Consider the following 22,428-nt stretch of genomic DNA (forward strand, 5'->3'; position numbering starts at 1 on the left):
AGTTCACAGCCAATTATTTTTAAAGCTGTGCATACGCCTCTGTCCAACAGTTTTTTTCTTGTGGGCTGTAGAATTTTCATACCATACAGTGATTGAGAAAGTGAGTACAATTTATATTACAGCTCTGTAGAACTGTAACATTGCAACCCTTGACACTCCAAATTTCCTAAGCTGCCTTAGAAAGAAAAGTCTTTCGTGAGCTTTCTTCTGGAGGAGGAGACTGTAGTCCCAAGGAATTTGAAATGATCCAATCTACCACCTGGTTGTGTTGTTAAATGGCCAGTGGTAGTAGCTCTCCCTGATTTTTACAGAAGTCAACCACAAGTTCTTTAGTTTTGTTGATGTTCTCTTCCAGATTGTTACTGCTACATCAGTCGGAGACCTCTGTTCTATAAGCTGACTCATCATTACAGGGAATCAGTCTCACCAGTGTTGTATCATCAGCAAACGTAAGTGATTTTTACAGGCCAGAGAATCATCAAAAACATTAAAAAAAAAAGACAGGTAAAGCAGCACCATGTCTCCACTGCATGGCACCATCTTGTTTCAAACTTTCCATGGAACAAATTAGGAGCTACAACATATCACTAGACCAATATCTTGTGTCCAGTTACCACCACGCTCATATACTGTAGAAACACTTGTCTCTTGCAAACTGACAAATGATAGAATGTTGAGAAAAAAGATCAGCTAAATAATTCATTAAATACTGATGACTTTAGGTGTCAAACTTGTTCATTGCCTGTGTCAACACAGAACCAACACTGGGCTAGGGCTGAGCAATAATCAAATATTATCATTCATCTTGTATCTATATGAAATTGAGATATGGTCAAATGGTAAATGGACTGCATTTATATAGCGCTTTTCTAGTCTACAGACCACTCAAAGCAAATTACAGTGTATGCCTCACATTCACCCATTCACACGCACGCATTCATACACTGATGATGGAGGCTGCCATGCAAGCCACCAAACCTGCTCATCAGCAGCAGTTAGGGCAGCGGTCGGGAACCTATGGCTCGCGAGCCATATATGGCTCTTCCGGTGACGGCATATGGCTCCCAGACAATTTTGAGTTGAAAATTATTTTTTTTTCAAAAAAATCAGTTTGGAACTGATTTTAAAATACTTGTGATATTTCTTAATAATACTGTGTCATTTTAAAGTAAACAGAAATTAGTTTTGAAGATAAATTTCACGGGTCACCCGTGGGTCGGGTCGGGAACCAATGGCTCGCGAGCATGTCCGGGTCATTGTAAAGGTGAAGAAATCAATTTTATCAGATAGCCAACTAGTTTATCCGCTTCAACCCTTGTAACGGAAAAGATGGCGAAAAGAAAAAAAGACGATGATTACCATGCATTCCAGGCTGCGTGGACAGAGGAATTTGCATTTGTGGAGAGAGCAGGATCTGCGGTATGTCTAATATGCAATGATAAAATTGCATCGATGAAACGGTCAAATATAAAGCGGCACTTCGATACGCACCATGCTTCATTTGCATCGAAATATCCAGCGGGGGACAGCAGGAAAAGGGCATGCGAGGAGCTACAGCGGAGAGTGCAGACGAGTCAGCAGCAACTACGTGTGTGGACCAAGCAAGGTGACGGGAATTCCGCTAGCTTTGCGGGGGCTTTGGCAATAGTAAGGAATGGAAAGTCATTCACAGATGGCGAGTATGCCAAAACATTCATGCTTGATGTGGCCAATGAACTGTTTGATGACTTCCCAAATAAAGACAAGATAATCAAACGAATAAAAGACATGCCCCTGTCAGCAAGAACTGTGCACGATCGTAGCATCATGATGGCAAATCAAGTCGAGGAAACACAAATTAAGGACATAAACGCCGGGACATACTTTTCTCTCGCGTTAGATGAGTCAACAGACGTTAGCCATCTATCTCAGTGCAGTATCATTGCCAGGTATGCTGCAGGTGACACACTGCGTGAGGAAAGCTTGGCTGTTTTGCCAATGAAAGGGACAACAAGAGGAGAGGATTTATTCATGTCTTTCATGGAGTTTGCTAAAGAAAAAAAACTACCGATGGATAAACTTATTTCTGTCTGTACTGATGGTGCACCCTGTATGCTGGGGAAGAACAAAGGATTTGTAGCGCTTCTCCGTGAACATGAAAAGAGAGCCATCCTAAGTTTTCATTGCATCCTGCACCAGGAGGCGCTTTGCGCTCAGACGTGTGGCCAGGAGCTTGGCGAGGTGATGTCTCTGGTCATTCGAGTGGTCAACTTTATTGTTGCCCGAGCTTTAAATGATCGCCAGTTTAAAGCTCTGTTAGAAGAAGTTGGGAATCATTATCCCGGTCTGCTTTTACACAGCAACGTGCGTTGGTTGTCAAGGGGGAAGGTGCTCAGCCGTTTTGCAGCTTGCCTGAGTGAAATCCGGACTTTTCTTGAAATGAAAGGCGTCAAGCATCCTGAGCTAGACAACACTGACTGGCTCCTGCAGTTTCACTATCTCGTGGACATAACTGGCCATCTGAACCAGCTCAATGTGAAAATGCAAGGTATTGGAAATACAATCTCATCCCTTCAACAAGCAGTGTTTGCATTTGAAAGCAAGCTGGAAGTCTTTCTCAGGGACATTGAAACAGGTCGTCTTCTGCACTTTGAAAGACTGCAACAATTTAGAGATGCATGCTTAGCAAGTGACTCCACTCAACATCTGGATCTCCAGCAGCTAGCTGGCTTTACGTTCAATCTCCTGCAGTCATTCAAAGCACGTTTTGGAGAATTTCGTGCGCACTGGTCTTTTCAAGTTCATCACTCATCCACATGAGTGTGCAGTGGACAAAATCGACCTGACATGCATCCCCGGCGTCTCTATCGGAGACTTTGAGCTGGAAGTTGCTGACCTGAAGGCATCAGACATGTGGATGAGTAAGTTCAAGTCACTTAATGGAGAGTTGGAAAGTCTTGCGCGACAGCGAGCAGAGCTGGCGAGGGAACACAAGTGGACAGAAATTAAAAATCTTCAACCTGAAGACCAGCTGATTCTTAAAACTTGGAACGAGCTTCCTGTGACATACCACACAATGCAGCGTGAGTATTGCCGTATTGACCATGTTTGGCTCTACATATGCATGTGAACAGTCTTTCTCGCATATGAGGAACATTAAGACCAACCTACGCTCACGTTTAACTGATGGAAGCCTCAACGCCTGCATGAAGCTCAACCTCACCACGTATGAACCAGACTACAAGGCCATCAGCAAAACCATGCAGCACCAGAAGTCGCATTAAAAGTAAGACATATTTAATTTATTATACGTTAAAAATACTATATGGCTCTCAATGAAATATATTTAGAAATATTTGGCTTTTATGGCTCTCCCAGTCAAAAAGGTTCCCGACCCCTGAGTTAGGGGGTTCAGTGTCTTCCTCAAGGTCATGAGTTATTATGCAATTTTATGATAGTAAGACTCTATTACCTAAAGACATATTTGAGGATGTACAATTTTAACAACAGTTCAATGTGACGAACTTTATCTGGATTCATAAATATGGCATTTTCCCATATCTAAGCAGATAGTCATTTATAGATGTCGTGTGAAAGCTTCTTTGATTATTGTGACGATATTTTCCATACACCCCCTCCCCCATTCTCTAACAGCTTACTGTGCTTCTACTGCAATAGAAAACTGAGGTCTAGTCATCTCTGATACCAGATAATAGTCAGCAGAAATGAACAGTATGTGTTTGATGACCAAGCAACTGAGTTTTTAACCAAACTCGCGAACAACCCTTCCCCCCCAACCAACAAAGCCTCGAGGTGGCAAGAGATAAGACATCTTTCATCATTAGCACTCCCATCTGTGTTGGTTGTGTAATCACTTACAATAGTAGCATTATCTTATAAACCCCTAGTTTGTGTTTCCATATCATCATCATCACACAGAAAAGAGGTTAATGCATTTTGTTACATTTTTTTGTCCAATCTAGGAATTCCTGTTCTTTTCCCGATTCTGGACTACTCAAGTTAAGTTACCGTTTTATTTAGAATGAGTGATTTGCATTCTCATGTAGCTCCATGAAAAAACAACAAGCACAGTGGCCTCACAACAAGAAGGTCCTAGGTTCCTTCTGTGTGGCGTTTGCATGTTCTTCCTGTGTCTGCGTGGGTTTCCCCTGGGTGCTCTGGTTTCCTCCCACTATCAAAGACATGCATGTTATGGTTAATACTCCTTTCTGTGCCCCTGAGCAAGGCATGGCAAGGAGAACTGGAGTGGGTCCCCGGCTGTTGCACAGTGGCTGCCCACTGCTCCTTGCTACACAGCTAGGATTGGTTAAATGTGGAGGAGGAATTTCCCAATGGGGATTAATAAGGTACATCTTAAAACAAAGAAGCCCTCTACATTTAAGTGTCTAGAATAGAGGAAAAAAGAACAGCGTGTGGGTGTCTTTGTGTGTGCACATGCGAATGCACAGTTAGCTCCTCGACATCTGCCTATTTGCTAATGAGTATCTAATTTCTGTTTCTTCTATGCATATCTACACATAGACCTCTCTCTCTCTCCCCACTTGTCCATGTTTGGTAATTGTTTACTTGCTTGTGTGTGTGAGATTGAGAGACCCAAGGCTTCAGAAGTGAACAACTGAGGAATGGCAATTAGTTTTAATTAGCCATCCTTCAGGAAACTACAATTCCCATGGTGCACAGAAGACAAGGACTCTTGGGAACACAAAGGGTTGGATGCAACATAAGAGCAAAACAGGCTATCTAACAGCTACCTCACCATGAAAATGAAAGTCTTGCAACTCTGTGGTGTCAGCAAAGGCGTTTGTTTGTGGGTTAACAACAGGTGTGTGTGTACTTTTAGACACCCTTATCTGGCTCTGTGTTTGTTGTTTTTGGACGATCCGGTGTGTGTGTGTTTGTACAACCTAAGTGACTATAGAGGAGATTTTAGCCGTTAAGACAACAAGAAAAGTGGCAAATCTTAATCTGTGTGTGGGTATTTTGTCATTGCTAATTCCACCAAGCTAACAAGGAATAGCCTACCAACATATTAGTCACTTTTACACAGAGATCCCGCATAATAAAGACCCGTCTTTATGCTGGTTTTGTTCTTTTAAACTGAACCAAACAAAGGCAGCTTAAATGCGCTCCAGTATGTGATTCTACATAACATGCCGGCGTTCCGGACGCACAGGCAACGTGACGTGTTGTCCTGCTGGCTGTCCAGTTTACACAGACACCGATCTGGCTTTGTGACTACCTCCATTGCTGGCTTAACACCGGAACAATGACCCCCCCATGGCGCAACATTCCCATCTCGAAAAAGCAAAATGACACTAAACAACACTTCGCAAATTTAAACAAGCTTATCTTGGTGGCGACTACCTTTAAGTGGTTTATCCAGTTTAAAAATCACACAACAATTTATCCACCAACCCCAGTACTTAAGTCTATGAACGGTCTGTAACAACAACATTGTCCTAGCCCTTGCAAAGCTTGAAGAATGTTTGAAGTTTACAAAAAGGGCATTCCTCTTAACTAGAGAACGTGCCATCAGTAGATTGCACATCTCCACCAGGCGTTGTATGTACGTATATCTCATTCTCCAGTGCTCGGACTTAGAGACAAACCACTTCTTATTCCGCCTACCAGGAAAAGGGAAATACACGCCCAAAACGACAGAAAAAACAATGTTTTTCTGCCATTATAAGAATTTTATACAGCGCCCAAGTCGACTGAACAGGAAACATGCAAAAAATAATAATAAAAAAATTCATCACTATGTGGCACTAAATATCCACCTAATAAAAACGTTTTGCCTCTCAGTCTGTGGATGGGCAGCCTCCTAGGCTGACCCTCGCACAAAAGTAACCACATCTGACAAATGACAGATTAAAAAAGACCTATTTAAAAGATGTCAATTGTGTTAACTGTCACGCTTTTCATGACATAAAATGAATGACACCGAATGGCTGCTCTGCCGATTAACGTTCATTCATAAAACAACGGTAAGAAACATAGCTCAACCATGAGAAATGTTTTATTGTAGCTACTGAGATTATTTCCAGCTAAGGCGTATTTTGGGTTCATCCAGTATTCTTCCAGTTCTCCTGTGCTGAGATCATGATTTGCTGGCTTGCGAAATACGATTGACTTCTAATTTACTTTCAAGACTCACACCCGAATGCATAAAGTTTTGGATTTTGACACCAAAGCTGCCCGATCCAACTCAGCTGTGGATGCGAGTCGCGCATGCGCACGGTTGACTCAAGAGCGAGCAGCGACAGAAAGCAGCAGCGTTGGTTGAGCGAGCTAGAGAGTGAATGAGGAGAGTGAGGGGCAACAGCGAGAGCAAACATTTTTCGAAGGTTTTTACTCACTGCAACCACGAGAGATTATTAATCATACAGTCATAACTGCACAACACTTTTTTTTAGGCTGATAGGTCCAGTAGTTTACGAGATTAGCAGCAGACAGACAGACATACACACCCATTATCCAAACCGCTTATCCTTACTCAGGGGTTGCGGGGATGCTGGAGCCTATCCCAGCAGTCACTGGGTGGCAGGCGGGGAGAAACCCTGGACAGGCCGCCAGGCCATCACAGGGCCCAAACACACACACACACACACACACACGCCCCTCCGGGCTACCGCCTGGTGGAGGTGGTTAATGCATTCTCAAATGGGATGTGTATGCAAGCCAGCTCATAAGATGCTCTCAATAGAGAATGTGGAACTGAAACGAGTGTTATGAAATGTGCTCATAGATGATCATTTTTACGAGAGGTCAGCCCTTACATGTCAAAGTTCAGCTGTTCACATGTGACTACAGAGAATCAGGAGTAAAGTAACTGGCAGGATTGTGTGGGTGCATGTGTATCACATGAATATTGAATAAAGAAGGAAATGGTGGTTTGGTTCCAAGGCCTTCATTTCATAAAGGCAGGCTTCTTTCTTTTCTGCTGATGCCGTCACTTGAATAAAATGGGGTCTCTTTAAACAGCCAACCAGAAAATAAAACTCGGACCAATAACTGACCAAATTCTTAAATATTCTAATCTATTGTGCAAATCCTCCATCCTCCTTCACAATTGACAAATAAAAAAAAAAGATTTAAGAAAATGTCACGCCTGATTTAAGATTCCAACACAAAACCAAATGTCATCTCCAATTCATTCAAGTATTTTCCATGAAAGAAGTAATTCCTCATCTCATTACCTGTTATGGAAATGCATAACTTCTTCTTCCCTCTCATCTATTTGATTTATTCTCCAGCATGTACATCCATCCATCGTCTTAACCGCTTATCCTGCTCTCAGGGTCACGGGGATGCTAGAGCCTATCCCAGCAGTCATTGGGCGGCAGGCGGGGAGACACCCTGGACAGGCTGCCAGGCCATCACAGGGTCAACACACATACACACCGATTCATTCCTAGGGACAATTTAGTACCACCAATTCACCTGACTTACATGTCTTTGGACTTTTGGAGGAAACCCAAGCAGATACGGGGAGAACATGCAAACCCCACACAGAGGACGACCCGGGATGACCCACCAAGGTTGGACTACCCCGGGGCTCGAACCCAGGACCTTCTTGCTGTGAGCGACCGCACTACCCACTGCGCCACCCAGCATGTATATCCTGATAAGGAAAAGAATCAGATCTACTAGAAGGGCATCAACAAAAATAAAAATGTATTCTTACTTCATGTCTGGTTAAATCAATGCTTAGAAATTGAGTAACAGAAATAAAACTGAAAATCCATCAATTTGAATCGCTCTCTCTGATCTCACCCACACCACCTTCATCTCCCTACCTCTTCTCTGTAAACCCCATTTTCCACCCTTATGGGTTTGATGAATTCTTTACAGACATGCGAGGCACTCCACTATCGGCCTTTTGATCCACAAAACTTCACGATTACAGTACAGCGAAGGTTTTTCCTTTACGGCGATCTTCTGTTGACCCTCTATTTGCACTGTATTGCTGCCCTTCTTAAAAAAACCAAAAGATCAAACATTTTTTTTACTATTTTTTCATGCGGATTTGAAGAAAATAAGTGTTCAAGAACAAGGTCTCACAAAAATGTGCATAAAAAAAAAAATCAATGATGTTGTGCACAGATGCAAGATGCCCTATATAATAATTAAGAGGGCCGATGTCTGGATAACACTTTTTTCAGCAGACTCTTTTACCAAAATTGTTCAGTTGACTGGTTTTCATATGCAACATTGTAGTAATAACCAAAACATAAAAAATAAATAAATGATCCATAAAATATTCCCCTGAGGACATCATGGACATAATGTACAAAACAGAAGTCAGAAGAGAAAGAAAACAAGTAAGAAAGGACAACTTGGACCAAAAAAAATAAAATTGTAATCCCAATAAAAAAAAAAAAAAAAGCTGACCCAAAAAAATAATTTTAAGATGAAAACTTAAAACCATGAAGCCGTTACATAACACAAACCTTTCATCTGGGCTAGAAGACTGTTACCACAACAGGAAACTCTCTCTTCCTCTACTTTGTTGGATTATTTCTGATGGCGAATCAGAATTGGACTCCCATTGAGGTTGAACAGTTTATATAAACTGAGGCATTCGAGTCAGTTTGGCAGATTGATAGTTACCCATCGATCACATAGGTAGGGACATGCGCCTTTTGCTATTACACATATAAAAAAAATTGAACAAACGGACTAGAATAATGGAATCTTGTTAGACTTGCATTTTTTTTAAAGGATTGACAATGGTTTATAGTTGCATCACTGCTTTGTTATTGATACACTTTCATTTAATTGACCTTGCAGGTCTTCATTATCATGCAGTCTACATGTATACCTTATTACTACTCTACTTATAATAGTAGGGGATTTTTGTTTTGCCTTGTACAAATGGAGCAGGAGATAAGGAGAGCTGGTTCATCAGGTGTCCATCTACATTGATGAGCCAGAAAATTATGACCACCTGCCTAATATGCTGTGGATCCTCCGTGTGCCACCAAAATAGTGCCAACCCGTTGTGTCATGGACTCCCGAAGGTGTCCTGTGGTATGTGGCATGAAAGCGTTAGCAACAGATCTTTCAAGTCTTGTAAATTGCGAGGTGGAGCCGCTGTGGATTAGATTTGTTGGTCCAGAACATCCCACAGATGCTCAATCAAATTGAGACCTGGAGAATTTGGAGGCCAGGGCAACACCTTGACCACTTTGTCATGTTCCTCAAGCCATTGCTGAACAATGGGCCTCATGCATGAACATTTTCTTATTTTTCTCTTATATTTTTTCTTGCACAAAGCAATAAGAGGAAAACAAGAAAATCCTACGTGGGATTCATGAAACGTGCACATGGGCCAATTTTGTTCTTACCCACCTGAGTATGTTGATGAATTGAGTTTGATCTTAACTTGGATGCGCATGCCAGGCATTTTGCAATCAGCATAAGGAAACGACCCAGTAAAATCATATCAGGGCAGCAGGCCTCAGTCTTCTTCTTCTTTTAAGCTTGTTCCCTGTTTCTTAGGGGTCACCACAGCGGATTTTACAACTTCCGTTGGTACCCTGTGAGGGCACAGCACCAATGGCGGCCGTTGTCAGCATGGGCCTTGACCGATCCTGTATGAAGCCTCGACTGATCCGGTATGGTCTCGTCAATCTGCATAATGATTAGGCAACATGTTACGTCGGCTGCCCTTCCTGACACAACCACTTACCCTATGGACGGGGGCACAGGTATAGCACTGGATGCCATCCCAGCAGCACACTTCAGTGTCGTGTGCAAACCACAAACCAACAAGCCACTGTAATTTGACAGGTAACAGACAGACAATCTAATCTACCCAGACCTTGACAAGTGCCCTTGTTTGGAGATGATCAACGTTATTCGGGTCACCTTCGAGTGGTCATAATGTTTTGGCTCATCAGTGTATGCGTCCAGTCATATTGATTACTGAACAGAAACAAACAAACAAACACACACACACACACACACACACACACACACACCCCAAGTAAAAATAAATGGTGACTTAAACGTAGACCTCTAAACCAATGGTTCTCAATCAGGTCCTCAAACACCACCAGTAGTACTGGTTTTCTTATTTTGCCAGGTAGTTTAGGAAGTTTACATTTACCTGTTGCTCCAGTTATTCCAGCCTCCAATAAAAGGAGTTTTTTTTCTTTTCCTCAATTCGAGGACCAGATTGAGAGAGAACCACTGCTCTACACGATTTGTGAGGCAAGTTACCAAATCTAACTTGGTAAACATGGAGGAGACATCAACAAATAAGTTATTTTAGAAACATGACCTTTCATCCGCCTCAAACCAGCCAAGGTCATGCTAGTGCGTCAGTCCGTCTGTCCATCTGTGTCCCTCTCTCATTTTGTAAAACTGCTGTAAAGGATACTGCTCCCTCCTCCACAAAACCAAGCAACAACGATCGAGTAAGGCAAGCTGCCAGAGAACCATTGGCTGTGACGATATAAATCATCCTTTAAAGTAACCGGATTGGGTAAAACCACAAATATGGCAGCCTGATGCTTAAAAATTGCTTGACTCATGAAACCAGCTCACAAATTTTGCTTCTCTCATTGTGGTCTGGCATGGCTCAATAAGCTTTTTTTTTTTTTTTTTTTAGGTGTGTAGCCAACGTACGTAGGCCAAAATTACTTTGCAGGTAATTGACCAATTAACAGCTGATCCAGAGCCACAAACACCTTGATGTGGAACTGGATTGCCACATTATCGCTAGGTCAGTCCATGTAGCTAGTTACATCTGAGAAGGGTCTTCAATGCTTTTCAATGAAGTAATGAACTCCAGTTCTGATAAAACTACTTCTAGTGCAGCATCGACACTAACCTCCCCTACTGCCACCATTGTCGGCGTTTTCAAAATACAGCAGTGTTCATTGTCGTCATCATCATCTAAACCGCTCCACATAGTTCACAGATTGGTCCAACACATTTCTGCCAGGCTCAACTGAATCTCAGTGAATGCTTTCCAGATTAATAGTTTGCATAGCAAAAACTGAGGTAGCGGGATTTAGTCTGGCTTCAAGGGGCTATCTAATTCTAACTTGAATATGTGGATAAGATTACCCCTCATGGATAAGACAATAACGTGCAGCGTGGCAATTAGTAGTAAGCACATCTGATTAGAGAATGTCTGATCTTTTATCATAAATAGGAAGTCACTGCCCAGCCTGGAAAATGCATGTCACGCACACACACACGCACACACACACGTTAAATGGCCAGCTATATCTAGATTTGATTCTTCAGGGTGGTACATAATTCTCTATGTTTTTCCTGTTGTCTACTTCCATCCCTGGCATGAAATGAGAGGGGGAAAAGAGGGGGAAACATGCATGTCCACAGGCTGCCGGGTGAAGAGCCCTACCGCCGTGGACCTGGCTGAGAGTGATAAGGAAGGGAGGGGCGGAAGGGAGGGGCCCCTCCCCTGACACAGGACCCAAGACCACACAGCCAGTTTTTGATATTTAGTCCTTCAGCTCAGACCTCTGGGTGAGAACAAAACGCATGTTGATCTTAGATCACCAACTAATAAAGGTGATAAATTTAAAACAGGAATATCTTTAAACCTTAACTCCATTTTCCATTTTTTATTTGGATCACCATTTTCAGCTAGCTGTGCTGTTATTAAAAGGTGCCATAAACGAGATTTTGAACATTAATTAACATTAATATAGCAAGAAACAAATATTTACTGTGTAAAGAGATAGTGGTGTCCTGAGCAGAGAATGAAGTCACACTCCCTCTGTGTGTGTTAATCTGAGCTTCTCTATTTTTTGTTTTGGAAGCCGGTCCGGCCATGCATGCACGTTAGTGCATCGCACGTGCATATGAGGTAGCTAGCGTTAGCAGGATATCTAGCAAGCTAAAGATTACATGCATTTAGGTCACTCGGCAGATTGAAGAAATAGCTCCTTACCAAGCTGTATTCATTACTGTTAGTAAATAACTCTATACTGAAAATAAATAAATAAAAACAATATTCCATCCAACAAAATAGCCAAAAATGTGGAGGGAGGGTAAAGGTTTGTTTTGGTTTGGTCTGAAATGCTGAATATCGTGTGTAGCACCTTTAAGATAAACCTGGCCATAATCTGCTTTGTTTTCGACAAGAGGTTAAAAGATTTTCAACCCAACAGAAACAAAAATGTAAAGCTCATGTCAAAAGCATAATAATCTACTTAGATGCCCTGAGTTTTACATTAGCCCAAATATTTCCTAAACTCAAATAATGCACAGTACTAGCTACTGAACTCAGTCAGGTACTAAACGCATTGAAAGGACGCCATATCCACTGCTTGCACTGTACATGAATCAACAAGATGTGTAAATGACAAATAGAAATAGTTACTTCATTTGCTATGAGTTGGTGACCACGCTCAAAAGACGAATTAATAAATACACAGTGACCAAACATTATGACCTTAGTGCCCAAAATTGAAAAAACAAAAACATTGGAATGAGTAAAAATGATCCTTACGTGCAGTGTTCTTCTGCAGTTTTCTCAGGGCCCTCACCAGTCCTTTGAAGCCCTCAAAGCTCCTGTCATTCTGACTGTACAGCAAGATTTTCTTGGCATCGACAAACAGACGGGAGATTCTGATGATGTTCACAAAGACCAGAGAGAGAAAAGTTGGTGTTAGAAAGACAGGATCAGATAAAAACATCACAAACTGCTTCTTTAAGTTCCCCTGTCTACAAATAGGAAACTAAAATTTAAGTCTCATTTCCAGCAGATAAGCTTTTACAGCCAACCCCAAAATATATTGAGAAACTAGCGCTGAAACAGTTGATTAATTGATTAGTCAAGTTGACAGAACATTAATTGACTATAATTTGGGTAATCAATTAATCATTTTAGACATTTATCAAGTAAAAAGGCCAAACAATTGCTGGTTACAGCTTCATAAAGGCTGATTTACTTTCATTTTTGTGATTCATGTTCATACTAAACAAGTACCTTAGGGTTTTTTTTTTTTGGGCTGCTGGTCAGACCAAGTTAGCGGTTCTAAGTCATCACTTTGTGCTCTGGTAACTTGTAATGGGCATTCATCATTATTTTTGATATATCATCGATTAAACAATTGATTGGAAAATATTAATCTGAAAAATAAGTGATAGATTAATCGATAATGAAAATAAAACTATCAGTTGCCACTCTATTGGGAACAAGCAAAACGATTAAATGAGGAGCTTTTTTCCACCAACACAGACAGGCGTAGTAGTGAGTACACAGGGCATTGACTTACATGGAGTCATTGAAGTTGCCCACCACCCCGGGGCTCTCTCCGGGGGTAGGGTAACGGAAGCAAGGGTTGTTGGCATTACAGACGATGCCCTGTACCCAAGGCAGGGTACCTGCTGAGGGCATGGCCTTATTTGGGAAATGGCCTGATGAGGTAAGAGAAAGAACAAGTTCTGTTAGGTTGGAGAAAGAGTCCCATACAGGACTTAAAGATGTCAGCTTTTTTTGGGGGGGGGTTGTGATTAACAGATGTTGTCATATTAACATCTGTCTCCTTCAAAGTCAGAGGGGTGAAATCTTTTGATTTTAACAGTCCTTGGCATATCTTTTGAAAAGGAATGCATCTGCGAGTCATCACACAATAGAATTAGACTACACACCACACACAGACTTGCAGTTACATAGCTTAGACTTTAAAAGGCTATATCTTTATATTCACCATCATCTCACCACTCATTTGCCAGCTTCCCCATTACTGCTGCAATTCACTGTAGTAAATTAGCTTTCGAGCTGAACAGACAACCATCATTGGGGTCAGGCATTTGACCCAGTTGTGTGAAGTTCACTGGGTTGGGACTTACTTGTGATACGGTTTTAGTTGTGAGCAATGCTTTTGTTCCACGTTGGAGGTATTTGTTAAGCGGGCAAAAAAAGGCCATCAATTGGCTCAAAAAGCTTACATGTGTGGCTGAGGAACAAAAATGGCATGGCATGCAAATCTATGGGTCTTCATATGTACTGGTATGTTTGCACATATGTATATATACCAGTTGTGATCAAACCCCTTATACTGAGTTGAAAAACCTTGTTCTATCAAGGCTCTCAAACCAGCTTCCTTGAATTGCTAAAACAATGACCAAACTTTCCACAGCAAGTCCCCTATAGCCCAAGAGAAGTTTAAAGTTGTATATACAAAGCAATGAGGAACACAATATTCCTTAAATTGTTGCCCTGTAGGCATTTATTTAGTTGTGAGATGGAACAAGGGTTGATATCCATTACTTGGGAATAAGAAAGTTATGTTCTATGGGGAATTTCATTTCCCAAAATTAGGAATTGGTGTTTCATTTTGTTCCTTGAGCTGGCTAAGTGAAAAGGGAGTAAGAGTTTCATCATCTCTTGGCTTTATGGAGGAATTTGCAAATATTGACCCAAAAATAAAACATGTCAAAATGACATTTTTTTTTGTACGTTCCTAACAGAGAAAATAATTTAACTATGAAGTGTTGAGCTGAAACTATGTCAGAGTTGGAAAACCAGTGGCATTCACAAACAATATTGTAATTGCTTTTTTTCCCTGAGAGCTGAAGGTCTTATCAAGGGTTCGTACTGAACAAATATATTTATATCGACCAGTCGAAGAAGTTCTGCTGTGAGAATAACATGGAGACCTTGGATGACTAACATGTTGATCTCAGAGGACAATATGTTTCCCAGCAATAGACTGCTATTTCAGTACCAAGAAGAAACATTGCAGGTCTGACAAAAGCTTATCTTCTGCCCTGACATGGTGAGGGGTTATCTTCAGTATGTCTCTTTCTAAGCGTATATGCCTCTCAAGAAGAATAGCAAGTGAGCTCCTGGTTCATTTATTCTGTTCGAAATCTGTTTCAACCTTGCATCTGGAAAAAATGTCAGCGACAAGAATATTTTAACTACTTACATTCCTATGAATGAATAACGGACAACTGAGGCAAAGTTCATACATGCTACACATAAATCAATGTCACTTAACTCCCTGTTCCTTTTTACTGCCAAAAGAGCGATTTTAATGTTTTGGTGTTAGCACGTCTCCAATGAAGAGCGTCATCAAAGACCTGAAACTGTTTCTACATTTTCCTGTTGCTTTTCAATTTTCAACGTGTGCTTCTTTTTGTGGGTGGGGATGCTTCAAATTTCAGAAACTTTTAAGGACAGCTTTTAAAAACATGATGAATCAACATGGGACACAACCATTTACCCATCCTTTCTCAATTCATCCACTCTTCCTATATGCATATCCATCTATATCAATTTTCCCCATCCATTTTTTTGTTCTGTCAGACGGAAAAACCTTCCGCATCTTTTCCCTTCCCTTACATTCATGTTGTTCGTAGGGTGGGTAGTGCAGTCGAACTGAGATGAGGATGAAGAAGATGAACAGGGGCCAGACAATCTCGATCAGTAGCTGGATCTAGAAGAGGAATATATTAGAGACAGAGAACACTATTAGGATGCTACAACCCACGAAATGTTTGATAGGCTACGTCAGGACAGTCAGGAGTTGGTTTGTCCTCCACAGCTCTTTGCAGTCTTTCTTCATCTTCGTTGGCATTTCCCGTTGAAAAATGTTAATGTCTGACTCAACGCCTCGTGGCCTGTTAATGAAAGCACTCTTGCTTTCGCAAGCTGAACTGGGTCAATTCATGTACGACTTGCCATGTCGTAGTGTCTGGGTGGGGGTGGCGGGGCCTTTAAGCTGTTTATTGTGCATAGTATACAGACCATACGTGGGTGAAATATATAGGTTAAGTTGGAGACTGAGACAAAGCAGGGAGAGAAAGAATAAGAGCAATAGAAAGCAAGAGAGCGCCATCGGCGGTCTGCACAAGTCTGTCTGTTCGACAAGTCTCCCCAAAAGCCGTAGCTTATTATTTTGGCCATGCAGGGTTTGTTAAAACAGCGATTCTTGGGTCAAGGAAACTATTATACTGTCTCTCTTTGCCAGTGGTTTGTGTATGGTGTTTGGTATGAATTAAGTATAAATTAGATTGCGTGTCGACAGTAACTGCCACCTGGCAACCGCTGTCGCCAAGAGGTTGTTCTGGTTTGGATCAACAGCAGTGTGTAAAAGAAACGAACAAGAAAAATAAAACATAGCAAGGAAAAAAAGAAGAGTGAATTGATTTAAAAGTAAATGAAAACAAAGGGGGAAAAACAAAGCTGTGTGTTGTGTTACACCAGCAGCTACAACTTCTTTTGTTGAAATTAATACACAAGAGTGAAATTCAACATACATCCTGGTATATTTAAATCAAGTGTCAACAGACAAACAAAAAAAACAACCTGAATAGCAGCTTTTTGTCCTTTTTATGAATACTTTGAGAGCAGGAATCAACACAAAGTAGTGAACTCATCGTGTTCGGTATGTATGGTTGCAGAGACATGTCACAGTCACATTGCTAGTTGACTCACTGAATTTAAAATGAACTTGTAAGTAATGGTATTCAGACCAAGTGACTCAAAAGTGAATTGTTCATAAAGTGAATCAGTAAGGATGTGGGTTCTACTTCCATCTAGGCATTGCATGGTAAAATGTTCAATTGTCTCCCTCTGGGTGACATTATTGTGACTAATCTACGTGACTGGCAACTGTAGGGGTTAGAGCTGAAATGTGTAATTCAACAAAATCTGTTAGATTGGCACAACCAAATCATACCAGACTCACAAATAACCTTAATGAGACCGAAATTTTTCAGTACATTCAGAGTACATTCCATTGCATGTATAATTAAATGAAGACAAATCCAACTTACAGTCTGTCTCCGTCGATAGGTGAAGTTCTTCCACAGTAGTAAGCCCAGCTGAGTGGAGACCGTCATTTCGCCTTCGGCTCAACCTCGCTGAGCACGCTCCGGCTCCTCACTGTGAAACAAGCATATCAGAGGGTGCATCAGCTACTGCAACTTGTCCAGCTCTCAAATGCACAACAACAGGTAAGAGAGGGCTCATTTCCAATTGCACAGCAAGCAAGAGATAACAAGGACAGTAAGTCCAGCTTTTTCCCTCGAGACTAAACATGCATTTTACAAAGTTGTCTTAAGGAAACATGCTCGATCTTGCAAATTATAGTACAGTCAGGACATCAAGCTTGTTAGTGACTCTTTCAAAAATTCATCACATAATCAGCTGACACAATGACAGAGGTTTTTTTTTTGTAGTCTGCACTCTAACCTCCAGGTATGTGAAAAGCAAATGTACATGCAGTGGCTAAAACGATACAAACACAGAATAGATGGTCTGTAAGGAAAGAACTTTTTTTTCCCAAGAATGAACACTAAATAGCCCAAATAACTGGCTTAGCTCCCAGTATTACAACTGGCCAAATGGCACACAGAAAAAGAGAAAAACAACCATTCAAAAACAGAAAAGAAAGGAGGAGGTGAACAGGTTCAGCTGGAGCATCACCTACAGTAAGCAAATTAATGGGCCAAATCATCAGCTCTGTAGCCACCAAGGATGAGAAACTCAATTGCTTATCCTCAGAAAATAGCTTCTATTGACATAATATCATCAAAAGTAGAAATTCACTTATCTAACAATTGATCAAATCCAAATAAATGCAGACCAGCTAGGAGCACAAACAGGGTCAGCACGAGATGGGACAGAAGGACTCAATTGTCGGGCTCACAGTTTTACTGAACGTTAGACCCATCATCTGTCCAAAGGTCGGCTGTATCTGAGTTTAACATTGTGGGTAAGTGGGGGTGGTTGTTTGAATGTTATCATCCACCCACTCCCATTCAGATTGGTAAATCCAGACAAACTAACATATGAATTGACTTCACGTGGCAAGCGGGCTCACTTCCGATAAACCGGCACCAAATCAGACACACTTCTCATTTCTCACGGTTTTCCACCTTAACATCCTTAAACAACTGCTTGGCTGTAAAGAGAAATGTGACAATTTTGCTTGCGAGATGCATATAAAATTGACATTGATTTAGGATGATGACATGAGAGATTTACTCACATGCTGATCTGTGGGGGTGGCATAGCTTTTCTTGCCAACTGTCTGTTAGTCAGTGTTTGTGGATTCGATAGTCCTTGACCTGATTTTGTGCAACACCGATTCACCAAACAATGAGACCCTCCAATTTAGAGAAAACCAAAACTCCCAGCAGAATGGTCACTCTAGTTTTTCATCCTCCACTCCTTACAGTGTGGACATCATTTAAAAGGTGGATTTTGGTCCCCTAACTATGCATCACAGCAGTTCTCAAATTCCATGCCAAGTTTGATGTTTGTGTTGGGACATTTTCCCCAAATGTTTTATCAAAGACATCCTGTTATCCATTTTCATTTTCCTTTCTAGTTATACACAATAACGCATAGTGGCTCATAAAGACAGTGACAATTACAGCGCAATAGAGAATCATCGGAGGCATTGTTAAAGGTCTTTTTTTAAGCCCATTTTAAAGCTGCACAGAGCATTTGAGATTCACATTTGTATTTGGTCAATTGGATATAGTTGTTGTACCTCTTACCTTGTAAAATGATCGAATCTAGTTTAATGCAGTTTTGAACTGCATATGCACAGCCATCTCATTCGAAAGACAACTCTCACAGTTTTTATAATAAAGTCATCGCTGGGGGAGGGACTCCTGTCGCTGCTATCAGTCTGCCTTTTTTGCATTGCTTTGTCAATACTTTTTCTATTTTCCGCCCCATTTTGTTGACCGTAAGGACAGGTGATTATGCTGAAGACAAAATTTTAATATAACGACGACTACTACAACGTCTCAAGTTCATTGCACTTGTGCAATGACAATACAAAGGCATTGACTTGACACCAGCTAAAACACAAAATAGATCTCCACATTCATTTTAAAAAGTTATCTAAACAATACGAATGGAGGCATACAAACTAAAGGGTGAACATAGGGTATTCTCGGAAACCTCTACGTATGCTTCCATACCACCTCCTCAGCCGTCTACCCTTCTCATCTGCCAGTGTAAAAAGGCAGTTCTGTCATCGTATATCATTACAATTTAAACACCAAATGGATTTTTTTTCCTGATTAAACAACAGTGGTGGAAAGTACTTATTTTCACAATAAAAAGAACAAACAGGGACTTTGGGATCTGCAAACAATTAGGATACAGTGCCACCCACACACACACTGTGATGTACTTCTAGGAAACAGCATGAGTCATTTCATTCCTATTAGCTGTTGTCCAGAGGTGTGAGCTAGCTGAAGAAATAATGGAATCCGATTTATTTAATTGAGAGCATTAAGTCATTTGCGTCACATTTAAATTGTGGAAAAAATATTCAATCACATAATATCTGACCGCTGAACAGAGTAAAACACGGTTAAACTGAATGAAGTGATTTCACTGACAACCTCTGAACCCCTGGAAGCTCAGCTGACACCCAAAAGCTTCCCCTGACCTCACGTGGGGTACCTGTCATTTATGAGAAACCATCCATTTTGACATGTAAAGCAACTCACATACTCATGGTTAAAGTCCACTACAGAGGGTATGTGTGTGTGTGCAAAATAAATTAACATCAGCACTCTTAAAGATTTTTGGCTAGATTTGAGATTGTGAAAAAAAGTAAATTATTTCAAGTACAACACATGAATGAATGACTCAGTTTTCATTCTTAACCCCCCCCCCATGGATCATACTGTAACGTGCATGGATAAGTAGCCAGCATCGCTTCCCGTCCGCGGTAGTTCCTGTGGTTGTGTTGTCCCCTGAATTCGCTACAATGCCATCCTCCTCTTACTCTGAACTACTTTCAATACAGAAAAAGGTAACAAGAAATGAAAGTGATTTTATGCATACAAATTATCACATTGGGGTTTCTGTTATCAACAATACCAACTAATCAATTTTGTTTGTCTTCGTCGCTCCTTTCTGTTTGACATAGTAAATCTAGTGATTTCGTGTCCTCTCTGGTTCTGCCCCTCCTCCATTCTTATTGGTTGGTGGAGCTAAAAGTGACATTCATCATGTTTACATGCAGTCAATCCAATTAAGGTGAATAACGGAATTAACGTGATAGTGCGATTAAGGTGTCTAAGATTAAGGCGTCTACGTCTGCTTCACTAATACAATCTCTCCTTGACCCTAGTTTACAAGACTCATTAGATAATCGAATTATGAAACAGAAGTCAAGTTGAATGCAACCCCGCTTCCAACATTAAGACTTTTCGGAAAATTGTCCCCGTTTGTTTTGACGCCCTTCCAGAAATGTTAGAATATGAAGCTCCCTCATTTTATTGAACAGCCTCCCTCCAGAAATGTGTCAGTTTACTGCCGCGCAAAAAAAAAGAAAGTTGACAACGCACACTTAAATTGTAACAGGATCAATTTCAATGCCAGGATCAGACTACACGATTTCAGCCCGACTTTAACGTCGGCGACACATTTCCAGCGTCGGGCCCGATTATGAACGTCGGGAACGACGAACGGGCGCCCCGTCCGTGTAGTGTGACGTAACTGAACAACGATGTGGCGCCTGGAACGCCCTACGACGCATGTCAGAATTTTTTGTAATTTTTTTTTTTAAACTCAACCCCCCCCCCCCTTTCTCCCCAATTATACCGCTCTTTTTGAGCCGTCCCGATCGCTGCTCCACCCCCTCTCTGCCGATCGGGGGGAGCCCCGACCGACCAGAGGATTTTTTTGTATCTCCTGCCTAGTCTGAGCTCTCCCGTGACGTGTTCATTGACGTTGACCAATAGGATGACAGAGTGCTTTCTGGCGCACATACGGAAACATGGCAAAGAGAAAGCGATGCTTTTGCTGTTGTCACGAAACCGAAAGGTTCGTTGAGCAATGGCGACAATAGTGTAACGTCCATGGATAAGTAGACACGTTGGTCCTTGACTAACGGGTCGGACCCTTTAGTCGACTGGTTAACGTTGTCGCTTGCGGTGCAGGAGATACGGGTTCGCGTCCCGGCTGTGGCGACGGTATCTCGGACTGCCCCCCGAATTTGCTGCAATACCCCTATGGCGTTTCCTCGAGGGAGGACCATGACAGAGTTAAGGCTAAATGTTGGCGAGAAATAGTGGAGGCACTTCGGCAACCCGGAAGAGTAGCTGGTTTAAACCAGGCTTAGCGTAGCCCATAGTCTTTGGTCTGCATGCTGTTGCAGCAGCAAATGACTCGTCAGGCTGTATGGGTCCATGCAAGTGTTTTTATTGTGCCTGGCGATAAAAAGAATAATCCGTTGGCACGGTGCTGTTATTATGAATGTCTTGCTCCAGCCCTGTTCATGTAAAGCAGATTATATTTATGACGCTAGTATTAGCCGCTAGCTAGACAATGCTCGTGCGGCAGTTACCCAGCGAGCCTTCGGAAACTAGTGAATTTGGAGAGCACCATTCATTTATATCGATAAAACAATTACAGTATGCACTTATAACAATTACACGTCATCACAAATCATTGCATATACATTCCTAAAACACGTAATACGTGTGGAACATATTTTCAAAGTGGTTTATAACATTTTAATTCCCCAAAAGGGACAGAGCAAAGCTTCTACCCACCACTCTCGTCGCCGGTCGCGGGAAAAGGGACGAGAGTGACGTTTACAGTGAACTTGATTACAGCCTGTGCCAACTAACACCACAAGAGGGCGACAGGAATACAATAAAACGTTTCTATATTTAAAAGACCATTAGAACATTAATTCCTTGGGAACAGTAACAATATTTTGACGAACTTCAATGTATTTGTATGTAGCATGGTCGTGAGCTCCCACACGCCTCTGGGCGCACGCGCTTCTGATGGCCTCGCGGTCCCGCTTCTAACACCAATGTAGCGAATTCCGGGGGCAGACGGGAAGCGAACCCGGGTCTGCGCTAACTAGTCAACTAAAGGGTCCGACCCGTTAGCTAAGGGCTAGCGAGTCTACTCATTCATGTTCGTTACAGTATTAACATGCAGGTACTCATTACTCCTGCTACACTAGGTCATCATCCCCCAGTAGCACTTGCCGCAAAAGCGTCCACAATCGTTTTTCCTCTCTTCTCGTTTTCATTTCGCAACACAAGACCGCCAGCACCACACGCAGCGTTTCTGTAGCCATGATTATCAATTCTTGACCCTCCCCCCTGTGTTCTTGCCATGATATACTTCCACAAACATGTGTTGTGAAGATCAGACTTTGATAGGCCCATGTTCTTTAAATAAAACAGGGCGCCCACTCACACCTGATTGTCATCCCATTGATTGAAAACGCCTGACTCCAATTTCACCTTCAAATTAACTGCTAATCCCAGAGGTTCACATACTTTTGCCACTCACAGATATGTAATATCGGATCATTTTCCTCAATAAATAAATTACCAAGTATAATATTTTTGTCTCATTTATTTAATTGGGTTCTCTTTATCTACTTTTAGGACTTGTGTAAAAATCTGATGATGTTTTAGGTTATATTTATG

The 22,428-nt window shown here is 41.6% G+C and overlaps 1 protein-coding gene across 5 annotated transcripts in view; it reads right to left on the minus strand.

The window, feature by feature from the left end:
- LOC130112581 (phospholipid-transporting ATPase ABCA1-like) overlaps positions 1-22,428 on the minus strand; it is an 80,730-nt gene that overhangs the window by 56,200 nt on the left and 2,102 nt on the right. For 3 of the 5 annotated variants that reach the window (XM_056280016.1, XM_056280017.1, XM_056280014.1), the window contains exons 2-5: positions 16,774-16,882; positions 15,338-15,431; positions 13,263-13,404; positions 12,494-12,612 (exon numbers count right to left, since the gene is read on the minus strand). In XM_056280016.1, coding sequence (XP_056135991.1) covers positions 12,494-12,612; positions 13,263-13,404; positions 15,338-15,431; positions 16,774-16,839 — 421 coding nt within the window. In that variant the 5' untranslated portion in view covers positions 16,840-16,882. Of the gene's footprint in view, positions 1-9,354; positions 9,636-12,493; positions 12,613-13,262; positions 13,405-15,337; positions 15,432-16,773; positions 16,883-17,585; positions 17,878-22,428 lie in introns of those variants that run through there. The other 2 variants (XM_056280015.1, XM_056280018.1) reach the window with 2 other exon arrangements.

This window comes from Lampris incognitus, chromosome 5 (genome assembly GCF_029633865.1).
Source record: "Lampris incognitus isolate fLamInc1 chromosome 5, fLamInc1.hap2, whole genome shotgun sequence".
NCBI classification, from domain to species: domain Eukaryota; kingdom Metazoa; phylum Chordata; class Actinopteri; order Lampriformes; family Lampridae; genus Lampris; species Lampris incognitus.